This window comes from Nilaparvata lugens, chromosome 14 (genome assembly GCF_014356525.2).
Source record: "Nilaparvata lugens isolate BPH chromosome 14, ASM1435652v1, whole genome shotgun sequence".
Classification (NCBI taxonomy): domain Eukaryota; kingdom Metazoa; phylum Arthropoda; class Insecta; order Hemiptera; family Delphacidae; genus Nilaparvata; species Nilaparvata lugens.
The window spans coordinates 18,418,145-18,437,001 of NC_052517.1; the positions used below are offsets into that span (position 1 = coordinate 18,418,145).

Here is an 18,857-nt window from a genome sequence, read left to right on the forward strand (position 1 = left end):
GAAGAAGAAGAAGAAGAAGAAGAAGAAGAAGAAGAAGAAGAAGAAGAAGACGAAGAAGAAGAAGAAAGCCGGAGAAGAAGTAGAAGAAGAAGAAGAAGAAGAAGAAGAAGAAGAAGGCCGGAGAAGAAGTAGAAGAAGAAGAAGGCCTGAGAAGAAGTAGAAGTAGAAGAAGAAGTAGAAGGAGAACGAAGAAGAAGAATAATAATAAGAAGAATAAGAAGACGAAGAGAGAAGAAGAAGAAGGAGCAGAAGAAGACCGTGAAGAAGAGGAAGTAGAAGAAGAAGAAGAAGAAGAAGTTGTACAGTACAGTGCAAAAATCAACCAAAAGGTTCTGACGAGATTTTATAAGACAGCCGGATGTCGTCTATAGTGTGGTCCACGTTATAATGGCAGTGGATAAAGATAGAAGAATAGCGATGCCGATTCTCTTCATTAATTAATTATATTTCTAAACCTGCAAAAAATAATTGGCATCGTTGTGGACCTAGAAAAGGATAGTACCACCGGCTTAGTCGAATTATAGACAAGGATAGCAAAACCAAAGTTGATCAGATGATACTGTCATTATAACGTGGACATCACTATAAACGTCTGGTATGTCAATACAAAGGTCAATAAAGGTCATTGACTCTGATACAGGTTATAGTCCAGTCACTATATACATTGGTGCATTCAATTTATATTGTAGTTCTGATTTTTTAATATATTATTTGCGTACATAAGAGAAGTCCAGAACAAATTTCTTCATGCAAAATTTCCTTGTGCTAGATACAGAGTGGCACAAAAACCTCGTATTTTCGGCTCATTTTCCAGTTTTCAGCTATTTCTGCCAAATCTTGTGATCGGACAGAAAAATTTGCTCCTGCCTTTCTTTTAGATTATGAAATTTTGAATAAAATGAGATAATTCGAAACTTTCTATCTCCAATGAGTTATGATTTTTCAAAAATGAGTGGAATTTGAAGGAATAGGTAATAGGGCAAGGAAAGTAAAAATCAGGTGTGGTACACTCACACAACTTTCCTTGCTCATATTTGAAACTACGATCAGACTTTTGTATAAGTGTATATATAATTATTGTTTTCAGAGTACTTTTTCCTTTGTGTAAATTGTGAAATTCGATGATTTTTTTTAGTCGTCATTTTTTTAAAGTCTTCAAAACAGCTGTTCTACAGATGAAATATCTTGAGTATGTGTTCTTTTTATGAACTGCTCTACCTACCTACCTCATGCACGAGAAGGAGGTTACAAAGTCCATTTCTCAAGAATGGGGTGGACCCCCCATTAGTTTCCCAGAGAGGAGACTCATGCCAGTTAATAGAGCTGATAAATAGCTATACAGAGTATGAATTTGAAAAAAATCGGTCAAGTTATTTTAAGAAAATCGTGAAAAACATGTTTTTTTTTAGTAATTATCCGCCATTTTTCTCAAGTATATTACGGAGCTCCTGCAATTTTCTCAGAAATGAGACTCATGTCAGGTGATAGGGCTTATAAATAGCTATCCATGGTAAGAATTTAAAGAAAATCGTTAGAGCCGTTTTCGAGAAAACCGTGAATAACATGGTTTTTTAGTGATTATCCGCCATTTTTCACAAGAATATTACGGAGCTCCTGCAATTTTCCCAGAAATGAGACTCATGTCAGTTGATAGGGCTTATAAATAGCTATCTATGGTATGAATTTAAAGAAAATCGTTAGAGCCGTTTTCGAGAAAACCGTGAAAAACATGGTTTTTTAGTAATTATCCGCCATTTTGAATTCAATTTTATTGAATTTCTTATTGTTAGATCCTCATGGTATAAGGACCTTAAGTTTAAAATTTCAAGTCAATCGGTTGATTAGGAATGGAGTTATCGTGTTCACAGACATACACACACACACAGACCAACACCCAAAAATCATGTTTATGGACTCAGGGGACCTTGAAACATATAGAAAACTTGAAATTAGGGTACCTTAATTTTTTTGGAAAGCAATACTTTCCTTACCTATGGTAATAGGGCAAGGAAAGTAATTAATATTAAAGCGATATCACAGAGTTACATTCAAATAAAGTTTATTAGTTAATCAATCTGCAATATTGAAATAACAAGCAAAAATATATGGAATAATATAGCAAAACATGATGGAAATAACTTGAAAAATCAACTGAATAATATTAATTCTTTTTCGAATTTAAATTTTTATATTGTATGAATAGATCTTTCGTTGCATAACATAACATGCAAAAATACTAAAGATAGATAAACTCAATGAACTAAAGAAATTAGAACAAGAAATAAAAAACCAAGTTAATGAAAACTCGTTGACAATATTATAGAATAATATGGGAATGGAAAAGTGTAAGAAATAATTTCAATAGAAAAAATTACAAAAATTACGCCTAACATATAGATTAGTAATATATTATTAACAAATAAGTACAAAACATAAAAAACCATGTGAATGATGAAAACTTTTTGATCAATATTATAGAATAATATGCGAATGAAATAAGTGTATAAAATAATCTAAACAGAAAAAATTAACAAAAATTACACCTAATATATTGAGATCCACTTAACCCTAAAGAGACACACTGGGGTGTTTCACACCCCAGGGATTTTTTTCTGCTCTGCAGTTGACAATATCAAACAGATGGGAATTTATGCCCAGTCTAAATTAGGTTTGTAGTATTGTCAACTACTCTCCACCACTTCCAGTCAGTAATAGCATTCTACAAGGTCACCAGCTCATCTTGTTCTTCGTTTGGGGTGTCCAACACCCCAGAGTGTCTTTTACGTAGGACTTTTATCAAACACTTTTATTACAAAGATTTACTTGTATTGTCACTACAAATGTGGTATGGGATGATGGATCAGATTGGAATAAATGCTATGATTCTCTACAACTTGGTAGAGAGTTAGTGGGGAGGATATTTTTAATATTCTTTCCGAAGAATGGACATTGATATGTCCAAAGCTCCGCCAATTTATGTAGATGCATAACAATATGATTATTATCTATAGTTATTATATTACAAACTGCTTTTTCATATCATATACAGTTCAATAATTATTTTCTTAGTCTATATTATGTAAATTCATCTATAATTTTGCTTTATTGTAAGCTATTGTATATAAGTGTATAAGCCAGTATATATTGTAATCTACATAAATAAAGTACTCAATCAATCAATCAATCAATCAACTTGAGATTCAAAACAATAAAATGAAGAGACGTGAGTTTTTGATGAAGTTGTCATTGGCAATGATCAAGCCAGGAGCTCCAACACTTAGGCGGAACATATGTACTTCTAAAATTAGTATAAATATTGATAAGCAGTGCTTTACTTTTGATTTCTGTATGCACTTGGAACAAAAATGATTAAGAAATGATGAAGTATGGTCTAAGTAATTGTTTTTTCATATTTTTCAAAGAAAAATGCAAAATTGAATTGGGGTGTTCAACACCCCAGTGTGTCTACTGTGTTAGCATAAAGTAAGTGTGTCTCTGTAGGGTTAAAACTGTCAGTATTAATTTAATGGGAAGCCTTGATGTTAACCCATAAGGAATAGTGACAGTTTATAGTGAAACTCACCACAATAAAACTAAGTTTGATCTAGAGTAACTAGAGATTTAATAAATAAAACTAAGTTTGCTCTAGAGTAACTAAGTTTAATAAGTAAAACTAAGTTTGATCAAGATTAACTAGAGATTCAATAAACTGCGATCAAGCAAGAACCATTATAATATAATGCATCTTCAACAAAATTGATGAAGTGTTCAATCAAAAAATATTGAAATTCAAAGGCTTATAAAGTCAGTCAAATAGTAAAGAAAAATATTCCAAGTTAACATTAAAATAATGTAGACTTCATTTCAAGCCTTTAAATTTCGGATCACGAAAATAAAACAGCTATAGTGAGGTCCACGTTATAATGGCAGTGGAGAATGATAGGCAACAACGTTGCCGATCCTCTGTCTTTTGGTAGAGAGTTAGTGGGGAGGATATTTTTAATATTCTTTCCGAAGAATGGACATTGATATGTCCAAAGCTCCGCCAATTTATGTAGATGCATAACAATATAATTACCCATAGTTATTATATTACAAATTGCTTTTTCATATCATATACAGTTCAATAATTATTTTCTTAGTCTATATTATGTAAATTCATCTATAATGTTGCTGTATTGTAAGCTATTGTATATAAGTGTATAAGCCAGTATATATTGTAATCTACATTAATAAAGTACTCAATCAATCAATCTTGTCAATGCCTTCTATAGACGGTAGCTGATACAGGTTTATTGATGTCATATTAACTGTTCATTCTCGTTTAAAATAATCAATTATATTTTATTAAGCAAGGAATTATATTTTACAATGAATTTTCATAATTAAGATGAAACATTTTGTTAATTAATTATTCATTCTACATTGTTAAAAGCCGATCTGGCAACAGAGTAAAGTGAGAGAGAGATAGCGCTATCCGCTTTGTTGAATGATAGACAAGGATAGCAATACCATTGCTAATCAAACACTACCATTATAACGTGGACCACACCATACATCCCAAGATCATATCAAAAGAATATTCAAAGTCTAGAGGGATTTTTCTGTTAGTCATGGTATATTATTGTCATAAAAATACTTGCATTTTTAAAAATACATGCATTAAACACATTTATAAACAAAATTAAAACTAACTAAAGTTTATATTTTTCACTTTCTGTCTCAACTAATCTAAACCCCGAGAATTCATGGTCTGGTATTTCCTCAGAAGTATTTTGTACAGTTTTAGGCAAGGCGCACATTAGTTAGTCAAGACAAGACACGTTTAGTCATAATACTTCACATAGCTGCTTATGACGCAACTCACACTGATTAGTCATTGCAATTAGACATGTCTTCATAAGCAACTATGTGAAGTATTGTGACTAAACGTGTCTGATCATGTCTTGTTTTGACTAAGGCTAGGCGCACTCCAGTTAGTCAAGACAAGACAAGACTAGTCACGTTTAGTCAAAATACTTCACATTGTTGCTTATGACGCAACTCACACTGATTAGTCATTGCAATTAGACATGTCTTCATAAGCAGCTATGTGAAGTATTGTGACTAAACGTGACTTGTCTTGTCTTGACTAACCGGTGCACTAGCCTTACACTTCTAATAGTGTTGGGTTTTAAAGCTGTGCAAAGGCTGAAAATAAATTTTCTACTGGTGATATTTTTGAAAGTTTCCCCAGGAAAACATTTTTTTCCGATTATTACTTTTTGAGATATGAGCGCCTAAAGTTTAAATTTTTGTGACAGAACATTTCAAATTCGGTAAGAGATAAATCCTTGAGATTTATAGGATAAATTCTTCATGGTAATGTTGATCTAATAAAACAAAAATTTTCTGAAAATATCAATTTTTGAAAAAGTTATTCAATTTACTAAAGATGACCAAAAATAACTTTCAGTTGAGTTATTTTCGGTAATTTTTGGTAAATTGAACAACTTTCTCGAAAATTGATATTTTCAGAATATTTTTGTTTTACTAGGTCAACAATACCATGAAGAATCTATCCTCTAAATCTCATGGATTTATCTCTTACCGAATTTTAAATGTTCTGTCTCAAAAATTTAAACTTTAGGCGCTCATATCTCAAAAAGTAATGATCAGAAAAAAATGTTTTCTTGGCAAAACTTTTTCATTTTGATAGTTTGATGAAATACAAATCGAAAAACTTTGAAAAATATCACCAGTAGAAAGTTCATTTTCAGCCTTTGCACAGCCTTAATCAGTTTTGTTCCTCATTACTCCTCAAAATCTAGTTAAATTCATTGCTTCTACCTCTTCCTCTTTTATTTTTTCCTTTCCTTTCATTTCAACTAACTCATCCTTATTCGACTTTATGCATCTATTTATTTTAATTTACTTTATCAAGAATAAACTCAACAATTTTTTCCTTTCCTTTCATTTCAACTAACTCATCCTTATTCGACTTTATGCATCTATTTATTTTAATTTACTTTATCAAGAATAAACTCAACAATTTTTTCCTTTCCTTTCATTTGAACTAACTCATTCTTATTCGACTTTATGCATCTATTTATTTTAATTTACTTTATCAAGAATAAACTCAACAATGCCTACTTGAATGGTGAATATTTTGTAATAAAGCATCTAAAACTTCTTTATCTTCTTCTTCTTCTCTTCCACTACTTGCTTTCTCTTCTTATTCGTTTATTTATTTTCTCCCATCACAATCTTTCCACATCCTTTGTTCAAAACTTCTTCATCGTCATCATCTTCTTCTTCTCCTCTTCTACTCCATGCTTTCTCTTCACCTTCTCCTCTTCTACTACTTGCTTTCTCTTCTCCTCCTCCTCTTCTACAACTTGCTTTCTCTCCTTCTCCTCTTCTACTACTTGCTTTCTCTTCTTCTTCTCCTCTCCTACTACTTGCTTTCTCTTCTTCTTCTTCTCCTTTTCCTCCTCCTCTTCTTCTTCGTATATTTCCTTTCTCCCATCACAATCTTTCCACGTCCCTCGTTAAAACCTTCTTAATCTTTTTCTTAATTTGAATTTTTGTTTAATAATAATTATTATCAGTAGTTGATGACAGTAACTTATTTAGTTTACTTCAGTCTCATTATTTTCTAAACAAAATTAGCTAAAAACCTAGAACTTAATTAGGGGTAACAAAAATATTACTTGTCGAATACTAAAAAATTTGAAACTACTTGACAAATTTTGGTCTCTTCTTATTATTCCTATTATTAGCTAAATTTTCCTTTACTCCTTCTTCTTCAGCTCCTCCTCCTCCTCCATCTTGTTCTTCTTTTCCTTCTTCTTCTTCTCCTCCTCCTTCTCATCCTCCATCTTCTTCATCTTCACCTTCTTCTACTTCATACTTCTCACTTCATCATAACTTTGGATCACCATATTCTATCAAACACAACTTTCCTATTCTTTACACAACATATAATATTGTAAAAATATATACACGATAAAATAATGAAAAACACAGAAATACTTACGACAAAACCCTGAATAGCTCAAAAAATATTTTGTACTAGGCATTGAGAATTACTTAATCAAAACTACACAGCTTCCTTCTTATCTTCAATTAATCTTCACTCTTTTCTCCTGTTCCTCCTTCTTCTTCTTCTTCTTCTTCTTCTTCTTCTTCTTCTCCTCCTCCTTCTTTTTCTTCTTTTCCTCCTCCTCCTCCACCCTTTTTCCTACTTCATCCTTCTCACTTCATCATAACTTTGGATCACCATATTCTATCAAACACAACTTTAATATTCTTTACACAACACATAATATTGTAAAAATATATACAAGGTAAACTAATGAATAGCACAAAAATATATAAGATAAAACCCTGAATACCCCAAAAAATATTTTGTACTAAGCATCTAGAATATTACTTAATCAAATCTACTCAATTAATTCTTCATCTCAAATGAGAAGCTGGATAATTCTACTTCTCTTTCTTCTACTTCTTCTTCTTCTTCTTCTTCAACTCTTCCTTCTCCAACGCTTTAATGTTTGATCTACTAAATGTGTATCATATCCTAATAAAATATAAAGTAAAGTAAAATATAATGTAAAGGAAAGCTAGTTTAAAAGCTGTACATCAAAACATTTTTCTCCTTACCCTTTCTCCTTCTTCTTCATAATCATCATCTACTTCTCCTTTTCCTTCTAACTCCAATGTATAATCTACTATGAAAATATTTAACTTGTAAAACTGCATCACAAATTTCATCTTCTTCTCCCTTCTTTCTCCTTTTTTTTCTCTCCTCCTTACCCTTTCTTCTTCTTCTTCATCATCACTATCTTCTTCTTCTCTCTTTCTTTTTATTCTTCTTTTCCTGCTCCTTGTTCTACTGCTTCTTTTCCTCCTACTCCTTCTTCCTCTTCTTTTTCTTCTTCTTCTCTTTCTCCTGCACCTTCTATTTCTTCTTCTTCTTCTTTTCTCCTGCACCTCCTAACTCCAATGTATGATCAACTATGAAAATATTTAACTTGTAAACCACTCAACTATATAACAAATTTTATCTCTCCTCTTTTCACTTCTTTTTCTTCTACCTCTCTTTTTTCTTCTCCTGCCATTTCTCCTTCTCTTTCGTCTCCTTCTCGTTCTATTTCTTCTTCTTCTCTCCTTCAACCCCTCCTAACTCTATTGTATGATCTACTATAAAAATATTTAACTTGTAAACTAGTCAACTATATAACAAATTTTAATTCCCCTCCTTTCACTTCGTCTTTTTCTTCACCTCCTCTTTTTCTTCTCCTGCTTCCTCTTCTTCTTCTTCCTCTTCTCCTTCAACCCCTCCTAACTATAATGTATGACCATAGAGAAACAATAGCGTAAGTAGATATCCCATGGTATAGGGCGTTTATGTCGCAACTTTTACTGTTATCTCAAGCCGATAGTTCACGTAGTTCTTTTCCATACAGCTGTGTAACGCTGGTAGTCTCTCATATTGTGCCGTTCATAAACTCTTACCCTGTCAAAACAGTAAATATTTACAATAATCGGCTTGAGATAACAGTAAAAGTTGCGACATAAACGCCCTATACCATGGGATATCTACTTATGCTATTGTTTCTCTATGGTATGACCTACTATGAAAACATTCAACTTGTAAAACTACTCAACTACATAACAGATTTCATCTTCTCCTTTCGCCTCCTCCTCCATCTTCTTATCCTCCTCCTCCTGCTCCTCTATTCATCATCCTCCGGATGTTTGTCCAGGTATTCCTTGAGGTGGGTGTATCCCTGCTCCCTGATGAAAGGCACCATTTGCCCTGTCGGCATTTTGCCCATTCTAGTACGACAGATACTGCAGTTACAGATATTCCTACAGGGTGGGCAGGACCAATTCTGTAAACAATTAAAATATTAATTAATTTTATCATAGAATAGAATGACTGCCTTTATTTTTGACCTAGTAGGGCGAAGTTAGGGCGCAGTAGGCCCTCTCTTCACTAAAGCTGCGTTTTGGTTTGTGCGTGAATGCCGTCGTCGACCACGACAGGGAGAGAATCTCACATTGGGTAGATTTCAATTTGTCTACATAGCCTGAAAGATTACGTTCAATTTTGTTATAATGAGGGAGATTGAGTTTATACTTTTAAATGACATATATCGGGGCACCGAGCTTCGCTCGTAATGTTTATTTATTGATAAACAGAACACAATTCTCTAAAATGATCGTGTTTATATTTCACAGTTGGCTATACGTCATCTTATGAATTTCGGGGATGCGATATTTTGATTTTCCACAGAATCAATCGTTCACTTTTTACTATCCACAGACGACGTAAGTCTCAGCTGTTTCAACCAAGGATGAATTATTCTTTTAATGTCGTTCAGCGAATTTTCCCAAGGATGAGACCTAGTGCAATCGAATTTTTATATCATAAACCTACTATGTTCCAAATTTCGTGAAAATCGTTAGAGCATTTTTCGAGATCCGTTGAACATGAATAACCAGATATAAAAATATAAACAAACATACAGAAATTGCTCGCTTAATATGATAGGATATGTTGATACTATTAGAAATGTTTTGATTCTTGAAAAATAAACACAAATAATGAAAAGTTATTTGAGCTGTTAAGCACACTTGAAATTTGGAAAATATGAATGTCAAGAATGTTTGTCATCGTCCACTGCGGAAGTTTACGCACAAACGAAAATGTACCTTTAACCCTCAAATATATCTCTCCTCTATCATAGAAAGAAGATAGATTAGAAAATGATCTATGAATAAAAATAGAAATCTAAGTACGCTTTTTAAAATTATTTAGCAACATGTTTCGGCTATATAATACCAAGACTCATATCTTATACTCTGCTTACATTACTATAGTGAGGCCCACGTTATAATGACAGTGTTCGATTAGCAATGGTATTGCTATCTTTGTCTATCATTCAACAAAGCTGATAGCGCTATCTCTTTCTCGCTTTGCTCTGTTGCCAGATCGTCTTTTAACAATGTAGAATTAATAATTAATTTACAATATATTTCATCTTAACTATGAACATTTATTATGAAATTATTGAAACATATAATTTATTGCTTGATAAAATATAATTTATTATTTTGAACGAGAATGAACAGTTAATATTACATCAATAAACCTGTATCAGCTACCGTCTATAGAAGGCATTGACAAGACAGAGGTTCGGCAACGTTGTAAAACATTTATAGTAAGATCCACATTATAATGGCAGTGAAGAAAGATAGGAGAACAACGTTGCCGATCCTATGTCTTGTTAATACCTTCAATAGACGGTAGCTGATACAGGTTTATTGATGTAATATTAACTGTCCATTCTCGTACAAAATAATCAATTATATCTTATTAAGCAAGAAATTATATTTTTCAATAATTTCACAATGAATTTTCATAATTAAGATGGAACATTTTGTTGATTAATTATTAATTCTACATTGTTAAAAGCCGATCTGGCAACAGAGCAAAGCGAGAAAGAGATAGCGCTATCCGCTTTGTTGAATGATAGACAAGGATAGCAATACCATTGCTAATCAAACTCTGCCATTATAACGTGGACCTCACTATAGTGTTTTATTATTAATTTGAGAATACTGACCGGGTCTTTCAATACTTCAGCTACATCTTCTCCATATCTGTTTCTAAGGCAGACTCCACAGAACATCCCTCTCACTCCAACACATTTGCCAGATCTGCACACCGACTTTGTGTCCTTTGTTTTTTGTCTGAAATTAAAAAAAAATTAAATTAAATATTTTAATCACAACTTTCTTACATCTATATATAAAAATTACATATTGAATATTTATTAGTTTTATCATAGAGAAGAAATAGCATAAGAAGATATTATTGTGATTTGTAGAATTCATTCAAGTTTGGAAGTTCTGTATTAAGTTATGGTGTTGTGTATCAAGTTGAGATGGTACTGTATCAAGTTGAGATGATACTGTATCACGTTGTGTTGATACTGTATAATTTGTGGTGATATGCCATGGTATAGGGCGTTTATATTGCAAATGTGAGTGTTAACTGAAGCCGATAGTCCGATGATAATGCCGAAGAAATTATAATAAATGAATGAATTTACCAAAAAACTAAATACAAAGAAGCTTTAAAAAAAATCTGGTGTGGCGCACTCACACAACTTTACTTGCCGTTATAAGAATTGATCACCTGACGCTAGTGTTCACGCGCATCACAAGTCTACTTATAAACAAAGATCTAAGCCAGCTGGTGACAGGACAATAATGCTGGAGACATACGAGGTCTGATATCTCTTCATAGTGAATGATTTAATAGAATCAACAGTTGCCAACAGTTTGCAATTGGATAATCACATTTTCTCGAATTTAGAGCTTAATTTTTCAATTTTAGGTGAAAATGTTACTCATCATTATTTGTAGAGATTCTCATGCTCAATCTTTTCCACTCGAAATTTTTTGTTTAAATTGTATCTGAAGCCTGATAATTGAGAATCTAAAATCAAACTTTGCATAGATGGGGCGGAGCTCCTGAAATTTTTACAGATATGGGACTTGTGGCAGTTGATAGAGCTTATCAATAACTTTTTTAGGTATAAATTTGATCAAAATCGTTGGAGCCGTTTTTGAGAAAATCGCGAATAACCCTGTTTTTGACAACATTTTTGCCATTTTATCCGATATCTTGAATTGCATTTGATCGAAATTGTTTGTGTCGGAACCTTATACTGTAAGGACCTTAAGTTTCAAATTTCAAGTCATTCCGTTAATTGGGAGATGAGATATCGTGTACACAGACGCACATACACTCATACACAGTTACACACACACAGACCAATACCCAAAAACCACTTTTTTGAAATTTAGAAATTGGGGTACCTTAATTTTTTTTCGGAAAGCAGTACTTTCCTTACCTATGGTAATAGGGCAAGGAAAGTAATAATTAGTAGAAAAAGAACTTCAACTAATTTAGTTAAAATTCGATTACAACTTACCTGCATTGATGACAAGTGGTGCCCTTCACTGAACAATACTCTTTTCGGCTATTTGTGGCAATTTTCGCCAAGAGTCTGTCGCTAACTTCTTCAACGGGTAACTCGGGCACTTTGGTAGCTCTGGATCCAGCCGTGCTTCGTCTTGCTTTCAGCTCAGAGAGTGGCTTCAACGACACCCTGCCGCGTTTCCTGCCAAATCTGGGCGCATCTTCGTCATCTGATGAGTCTGTATTGGAGGCCGAATCAGCCAAGGAGTCGCTGCGAAATTAATGAATAAATTGATAAATAATGAATAAATATTTAAATATATGAATGTTGTATTGAAGTATCAGAAGAGACCATCAAATGCATTACAATGTTGAATATGCTGATTAATATGATTCCCTTAAACTTATCTATATATATAAAAGCGAAATGGCACTCACTGACTGACTCACTCAGTCGCAGAACTAAAAATCTACCGGACCAAAAACGTTCAAATGCCTAGTGGAAAGATGTGTGTATTTTTTGGCTTCAAAATTTTCTGAAATAACTTAATTTATTCAAAGTGCGATAATATTAAGTGTAATATTTGACTACAATTTGGTATTTTAATCATTCTAAATTCAAAATTTCTAGCTCATATATGTTTTTGGACAGAAATTGAACTTTAAATTTTTTCAGTAAGAACCTATTTTTGGACATTTTATTATTTATCAAAATTTGGGAACAGAATAGTTTTGGGCTATGCCTGTTGTTCTATCCCGATCATATTCATATGATTTGTAATTGTATCAACAAATAAATAAATTTGGTAGGTATGTTCAGTTGGCCCTTTAGAGGCGCACTAAGAAATCTTTTGGCAATATTTCAACTCTAAGGGTGATTTCTAAAAGTTCGAAGTTCGTCTTTCAGCATGTATATTCTTCTTTTCCCAATCTCTTAATAATTATAATTGAAATTTCCATATCATATGTTACTATACAACTATAATCTAGATAGAGCTACCTCTTCGAAACAGTTGTTAACTGGCAACTAAATTAATAATTTTGTCAGGTTGGCATTAAGTTGAGTTGACTTTGTTAGGTTGGCACCAAGTTGAAGATTGAAATGCATTTATCGCGGAAAAATTGATTGGGCATTGCTACTTCAATCCTGGGAATATTATATTACTAGCCGTCAGGCTCGCTTCGCTCGCCATATTCGTATAGCCAGACGTTTAGTCTGGACCCCCAACTGGATTGTCCTAGCATATGATAAAAATGCTCAAATGAAAAATGCAGCCGAGCGAAGCGAGCCTGCTGATCTCACTCTTGGACGATCCAGTCGGGGGTCCAGGGGGCGGAGCCCCCTGTCTAGACGGATATGGCGAGCGAAGCGAGCCTGACGGCTAGTAATGAATAAATATTTAAATACATTAATAAAATAATGTTGTATTGAAGTATCAGAAGAGACCATCAAATGCATTACAATGTCAAATAATCTACGTTGTAAGGCATTTGATTTTCTATTCTGCTACTGTAATAAAACATTAATTTATTCACTATAGTGAGGTGCACGTTATAATGGCAGTGTGTGATTTGCAATGGTATTGCTATCCTTGTCTATCGTTCAACAAAGCAGATGACGCTATCACTTTCACGCATTGCGATGTTGCCACATCGTTTATCAACAATGTAGAAATTCAACTAATTGACAAAATATTTAATCTCAATTATGTAAATTCACTATGAAAGTATTAAAAAATAACTATAGTGAGGTCCACGTTATAATGGCAGTGGATGAAGTTAGGAGAACAGCGTTGCCGATTCTCTGCCTTAATTAATTATATTTCTACATCGTCAAGAACTTATTTGGCATCATTGCGGAGCTAGAAAAGGATAGTACTACCCGCTTTGTCAAATGATAGACAAGAATAGCAACACCAAAATCAATCTGTCATTATAACGTGGACCTCACTATAGCAGGTAACCCTTCCAGGTATTCCTTGAAATGGGTGTAAACTTACTCCCTGATGAGAGGCACCTACCTACCCTGTAGGTATTTTACCATTTTACCATTCTAGTACTTTCCTTGCCGTTATGACAATTGATCACCTGACGCTAGTGTTCACGCGCATCTCAAGTCTACTATTCAAAGATCTGAGCCAGCTTATCATGTGACAGGACAATACCGCTGGAGACACACGAGGTCTGCTATCTCTTCTTAGTGAATGATTTAATAGAATCAACAGTTGCAATTGAATAATCACATTTTCTCGAATTTCGAGCTTATTTTCAATTTACGGTGAAAATGTTACTGAACATTAACTGTAGAGATTTACATGATCAATCTTTTCCACTTGAATTTTTTTGTTCAAGTTGTATCTGAGGCCTGATGATTGAAAATCTAAAATCAAACTTTGCATAGATGGGGCGGAGCTCCTGAAATTTTTACCGATATGAGACTTGTGACAGTTGATAGAGCTTATCAATGACTATTTTAGGTAAAAATTTAATCAAAATCGTTGGAGCCGTTTTCGAGAAAATCGCGAAAAACCCTGTTTTTGATAACATTTTCTCCATTTTAGCCGCCATCTTGAATTGTATTTGATCAAAATTGTTTGTGTCGGAACCCTAAACTGTAAGGACCTTAATTTCCAAATTTCAAATCATTCCGTTATTTGGGAGATGCGATATCGTGTACACAGACGCACATACACACACACACACACACACATATTCAGACCAATACCCTAAAACCACTTTTTTGGACTCAGAGGACCTTGAAACGTATAGAAATTTAGAAATTGGGGTGCCTTAATTTTTTCAGAAAGCAATACTTTCCTTACCTGGTAATAGGGCAAGGAAAGTAAAAAAATTAAGGTACCCTTATTTCAAGTTTTCTATAAGTTTCAAGGTCCCCTGAGTCCAAAAACATGATTTTTGGGTGTTGGTCTCTCTCTCTCTCTCTCTCTGTGTGTGTGTGTGTGTGTGTGTGTGTGTGTGTGTGTGTGTGTGTGTGTGTGTGTGTGTGTGTGTGTATATATGTGTGTGTGTGAACACGATAACTCCATTCCTAATATTGATTGACTTGAAATTTTAAACTTAAGATACTTATACCATGAGGATCCGACAGTAAGAAATTCAATAAAATTCAATTCAAGATGGCGGAAAGAATGGCGGATAATGACTAAAAAACCATGTTTTTCACGGTTTTCCCCGAAAACGGCTCTAACAATTTCCTTCAAACTTATACCCTATTCATAAGCTCTATCAACTGACATGAGTCTCATTTCTGAGAAAATCGCAGGAGCTCCTTAATATTCTTGAGAAAAATGAATTTTGTTGAATTTCTATCACGTTTTTCTCAAAGATGACATGACCGATTTTTTTCAAATTGTAAATTTGAAAATAGATTTTCAAATAAAATTTTTTTTTTAATTTCCATGTATAGTTATTCATTCTCTAGAATCATCAACTCTATCAACTACCATGAGTCTCCTTCCTGGGAAACTAACAGAGGGTCTTCTAACGATCCCCATTTTTCAGACATGGACCTCCTTCTCGTGCCTGAGGTAGGTAGGTAGGTAGAGCAGTTTATTCAAGAGAACACATCATAGTCGTGACATTTTATATGTAGAACAGCTGTTTTAACGACTTTTAAAAAATCATCAAATTTCACAAGTTACACAAAGGAAAATGTATCTGAAAACAATATTATATACAATACTAGCCGTCAGGCTCGCTCCGCTCGCCATATCCGTCTAGCCAGGGGGCTCCGCCCCTTGGACCCCCGACTGGATCGTCCAAGAATGAGATCAGCAGGCTCGCTTCGCTCGCCTGCATTTTTCATTTGAGCATTTTTATCATATGTTAGGACAATCCAGTCGGGGGTCCAGACTAAACGTCTGGCTAAACGGATATGGCGAGCGAAATGAGCCTGACGGCTAGTAATATTCCCATGATTGAAGTAGCAGTGCCCAATCAATTTTTCCGTGATAAATGCATTTCAATCTTCAACTTGTTGCCAACCTAACAAAGTCAACTCAACTTAATGCCAATCTGACAAAATTTTTAATTTAGTTACCAGTTGACAACTTTCAAAAAGATACTCTCTCTAGATTATAGTTCTATATTAACATATGGTATGGACATTTTTCAATTATAATTAAGAGAATAAGAAGAATATACATGCTAAAAGACGAACTTTAAACCCTTAAAAACAACCCTTAGAGTTGAAATATTGCCAAAAGATTTCTTAGTGCGCCTCTAAAGGGCCAACTGAACATACCTACCAAATTTGAACGTTTTTGGTCCAGTAGATTTTAAGTTCTGCGAGTGAGTGAGTGAATCAGTCAGTCAGTGAGTGAGTGCCATTTCGCTTTTATATATATAGATAGTATGATCGTAGTTTTAAATTTGTCATTATGTTATTCCCTAAATTATTCTCGTTTAAGAATGAGGCTTACAGTTCAATGAGCAAGGAAAGTTGTGTAAGTGTACCACACCAGATTTTTTTCTTATGCTATCTCAAGCCAATAGTCCATGTATTTCTTTCCTGTGAAGCTTTATGACGCTGGTAGTCTCTCATATTGTGCCGTTCATACACTCTTACCCGGTCAAAACAGTAAAAATCGACAATAATCGACAGTAATGTGCTTGAGATAACAGTAAAAGTTGCGACATAAACGCCCTATACCATGGGTTATCTACTTAAGCTATTGTTTCTCTATGATAATAACTTACTTTTCATGATTAAAGCTGACTTCAGTTCCCGACAACCTAGCCGATCGTCTGGTGGGGGTCATACTGACCGCCTTTCTGCTTCGCTTTATGCCAGCGACGGAGAAAGACGGATCTAGTGTCTTGCGGCGAGGTCCAACTCTCGGCAGTTCCTTTGGTAACTGTGACTTGAAATCATTCTTCCTAGCTTCAGCCTCCTCCTTCATTTCCGGATACTGCTTGTAGAATTCTTCCAATGACTGTTCGATCTGAGAAAAAATTGCAAAATGGAATATAGTGGGAGTCATTTTCAACTGTAAAACCTGGTGTGGCGCACTCACACAACTTTCCTTGCCGTTATGAAAATTGATCACATATCGCAAGTGTTGTCGCGCATCTCAAGTCTACTATTCAAAGATATGAGACAGCTGGTGATAGGTAAATAACGCTGGAAACACACGAGGTCTGCTATCTCTTTGTAGTGAACGATTTAATAGAACCAACAGTTTGCAATTTAATAATCACATTTTCTCGAATTTCAAGCTTATTTTCAATTTTAGACGGAAATGTTACTGGACATTATTTTTTTTGTTTAAATTGAAGGCTAATAATTGAGAATCTAAAATCAAACTTTGCATAGATGTGGCGGAGCTCCTGAAGTTTTTACAGATATGGGACTTATTGCAGTTGATAGAGCTTATTAATGACTTTCATGTATGAATTTCATCAAAATCGTTGGTGCCGTTTTCGAGTAATTGCGAAAACCCTGTTTTTGACAACATTTTCGCCATTTTAGCCACCATCTTGGATCGCATTTGATCGAAATTGTTCGTGTCGGATCCTTATATTGTAAGGACCTTACGTTCCAAATTTCAAGTCATTCCGTTAACTGGGAGATGAGATATCATGTACACAGACGCACATAAACTCATACACACACACACACACACACACACACATATAGACCAATACCCAAAAACCACTTTTTCGAACTCAGGGGACCTTGAAACGTATAGAAATTAAGAAATTGAGGTACCTTAATTTTTTTTCAAAAAGCAATACTTTCCTTACCTACCTAGGCTATGGTAATAGAGCAAGGAAAGTAATAATATAAGGGGTATGACTGGACTTTCATGCCTGGTTGCAGAAAAGCCAGTAAAATTTTAACCGTGATTTATTTCACAAGGAACAATCATAGAAGGTCTTTTGATGAGACGGCTTCTCTGATTGGCTCTCATGGAATTATTCACGTTTAAGATTTAACCGGCTTTTGTGCAACCGGGTCTCACTGACACGAAATAGAGTTGTTTATAATAGGCCTAATATATAATGGCTCACAATAGTAGATTAATTGAGCAAAAACGAGATTAGGCCTATATTGAAAGGAACTAATAAATTAAAACAGAATTGATATAGCATAATAATGTTATTTTACCATATATTTATATTATAAGCACAAAAAATAATAAAAATGGTACCATAATATTTAGGAATTCTAAATGGCTAAATAACCCATGGAACATGTAGGTTTTTGTAATGGGTAGAGGATTCAGATAAAACTGACTAACAAATTTATCAAAATGTAAATTAATGTATCAGCTAACTTATCAAGAAAAAGCTGAATTCCCGCGCAACAACAATTTTAGGTTAGAATGTGAAAAATTGATCTGTTAATGCACCAAAAATATGTACTTGACGATTTATATTTCATGTGAAACAATTAATAAACAATATTAATCAATTATCCAACTTACAATGGCTTTGTTGCGTTTTCTATTTTCTTCTATAGTCTTCAAAAAGTCGTTGTTATCGTCGTCTCCTGCCATCTTTTAGCTAGTTTTAAATTTCCAAAATATCAAATATAATTGATTTAATAGTCGGAGAATGCAAAGAAACTTGAGAATAAAGTTTTTTTGTAAATTGAAGAATTGGAATTTGGATTAAAATAGATTTAAATTTAGCTTAAAAGTAGGAGACAGTCATGAGAAATCAGGCATGCATGCTTTCTGCTTTGTCTGGAACCGAACCGAACCAAAAATTCGAAACTTTTTTTGGCAGTCAACGAATCGATCCTTCGAGTATCGAGTACTGTTATGTCGATAGATTGAATTATCGTTTTAAGCCGTTTTATAATTTTTTCAAGAAAAAGATTCATAATATTCTTATTTGAGAAAATCGAATA

The 18,857-nt window shown here is 33.8% G+C and overlaps 1 protein-coding gene across 1 annotated transcript; it reads right to left on the reverse strand.

Moving 5' to 3' along the window:
• Positions 1 to 6,030: 6,030 nt before the first annotated feature.
• Positions 6,031 to 18,716, reverse strand: LOC111063232 (cell division cycle-associated protein 7). The gene is made up of 5 exons (XM_039440986.1): positions 18,430 to 18,716; positions 16,700 to 16,944; positions 11,994 to 12,251; positions 10,617 to 10,743; positions 6,031 to 8,879 (listed from the first exon to the last, which is right to left on the reverse strand). The coding sequence occupies exons 1-5, from the start codon at positions 18,499 to 18,501 to the stop codon at positions 8,721 to 8,723; spliced, it is 861 nt and encodes a 286-aa protein (XP_039296920.1). The 5' UTR covers positions 18,502 to 18,716; the 3' UTR covers positions 6,031 to 8,720.
• Positions 18,717 to 18,857: the final 141 nt, after the last annotated feature.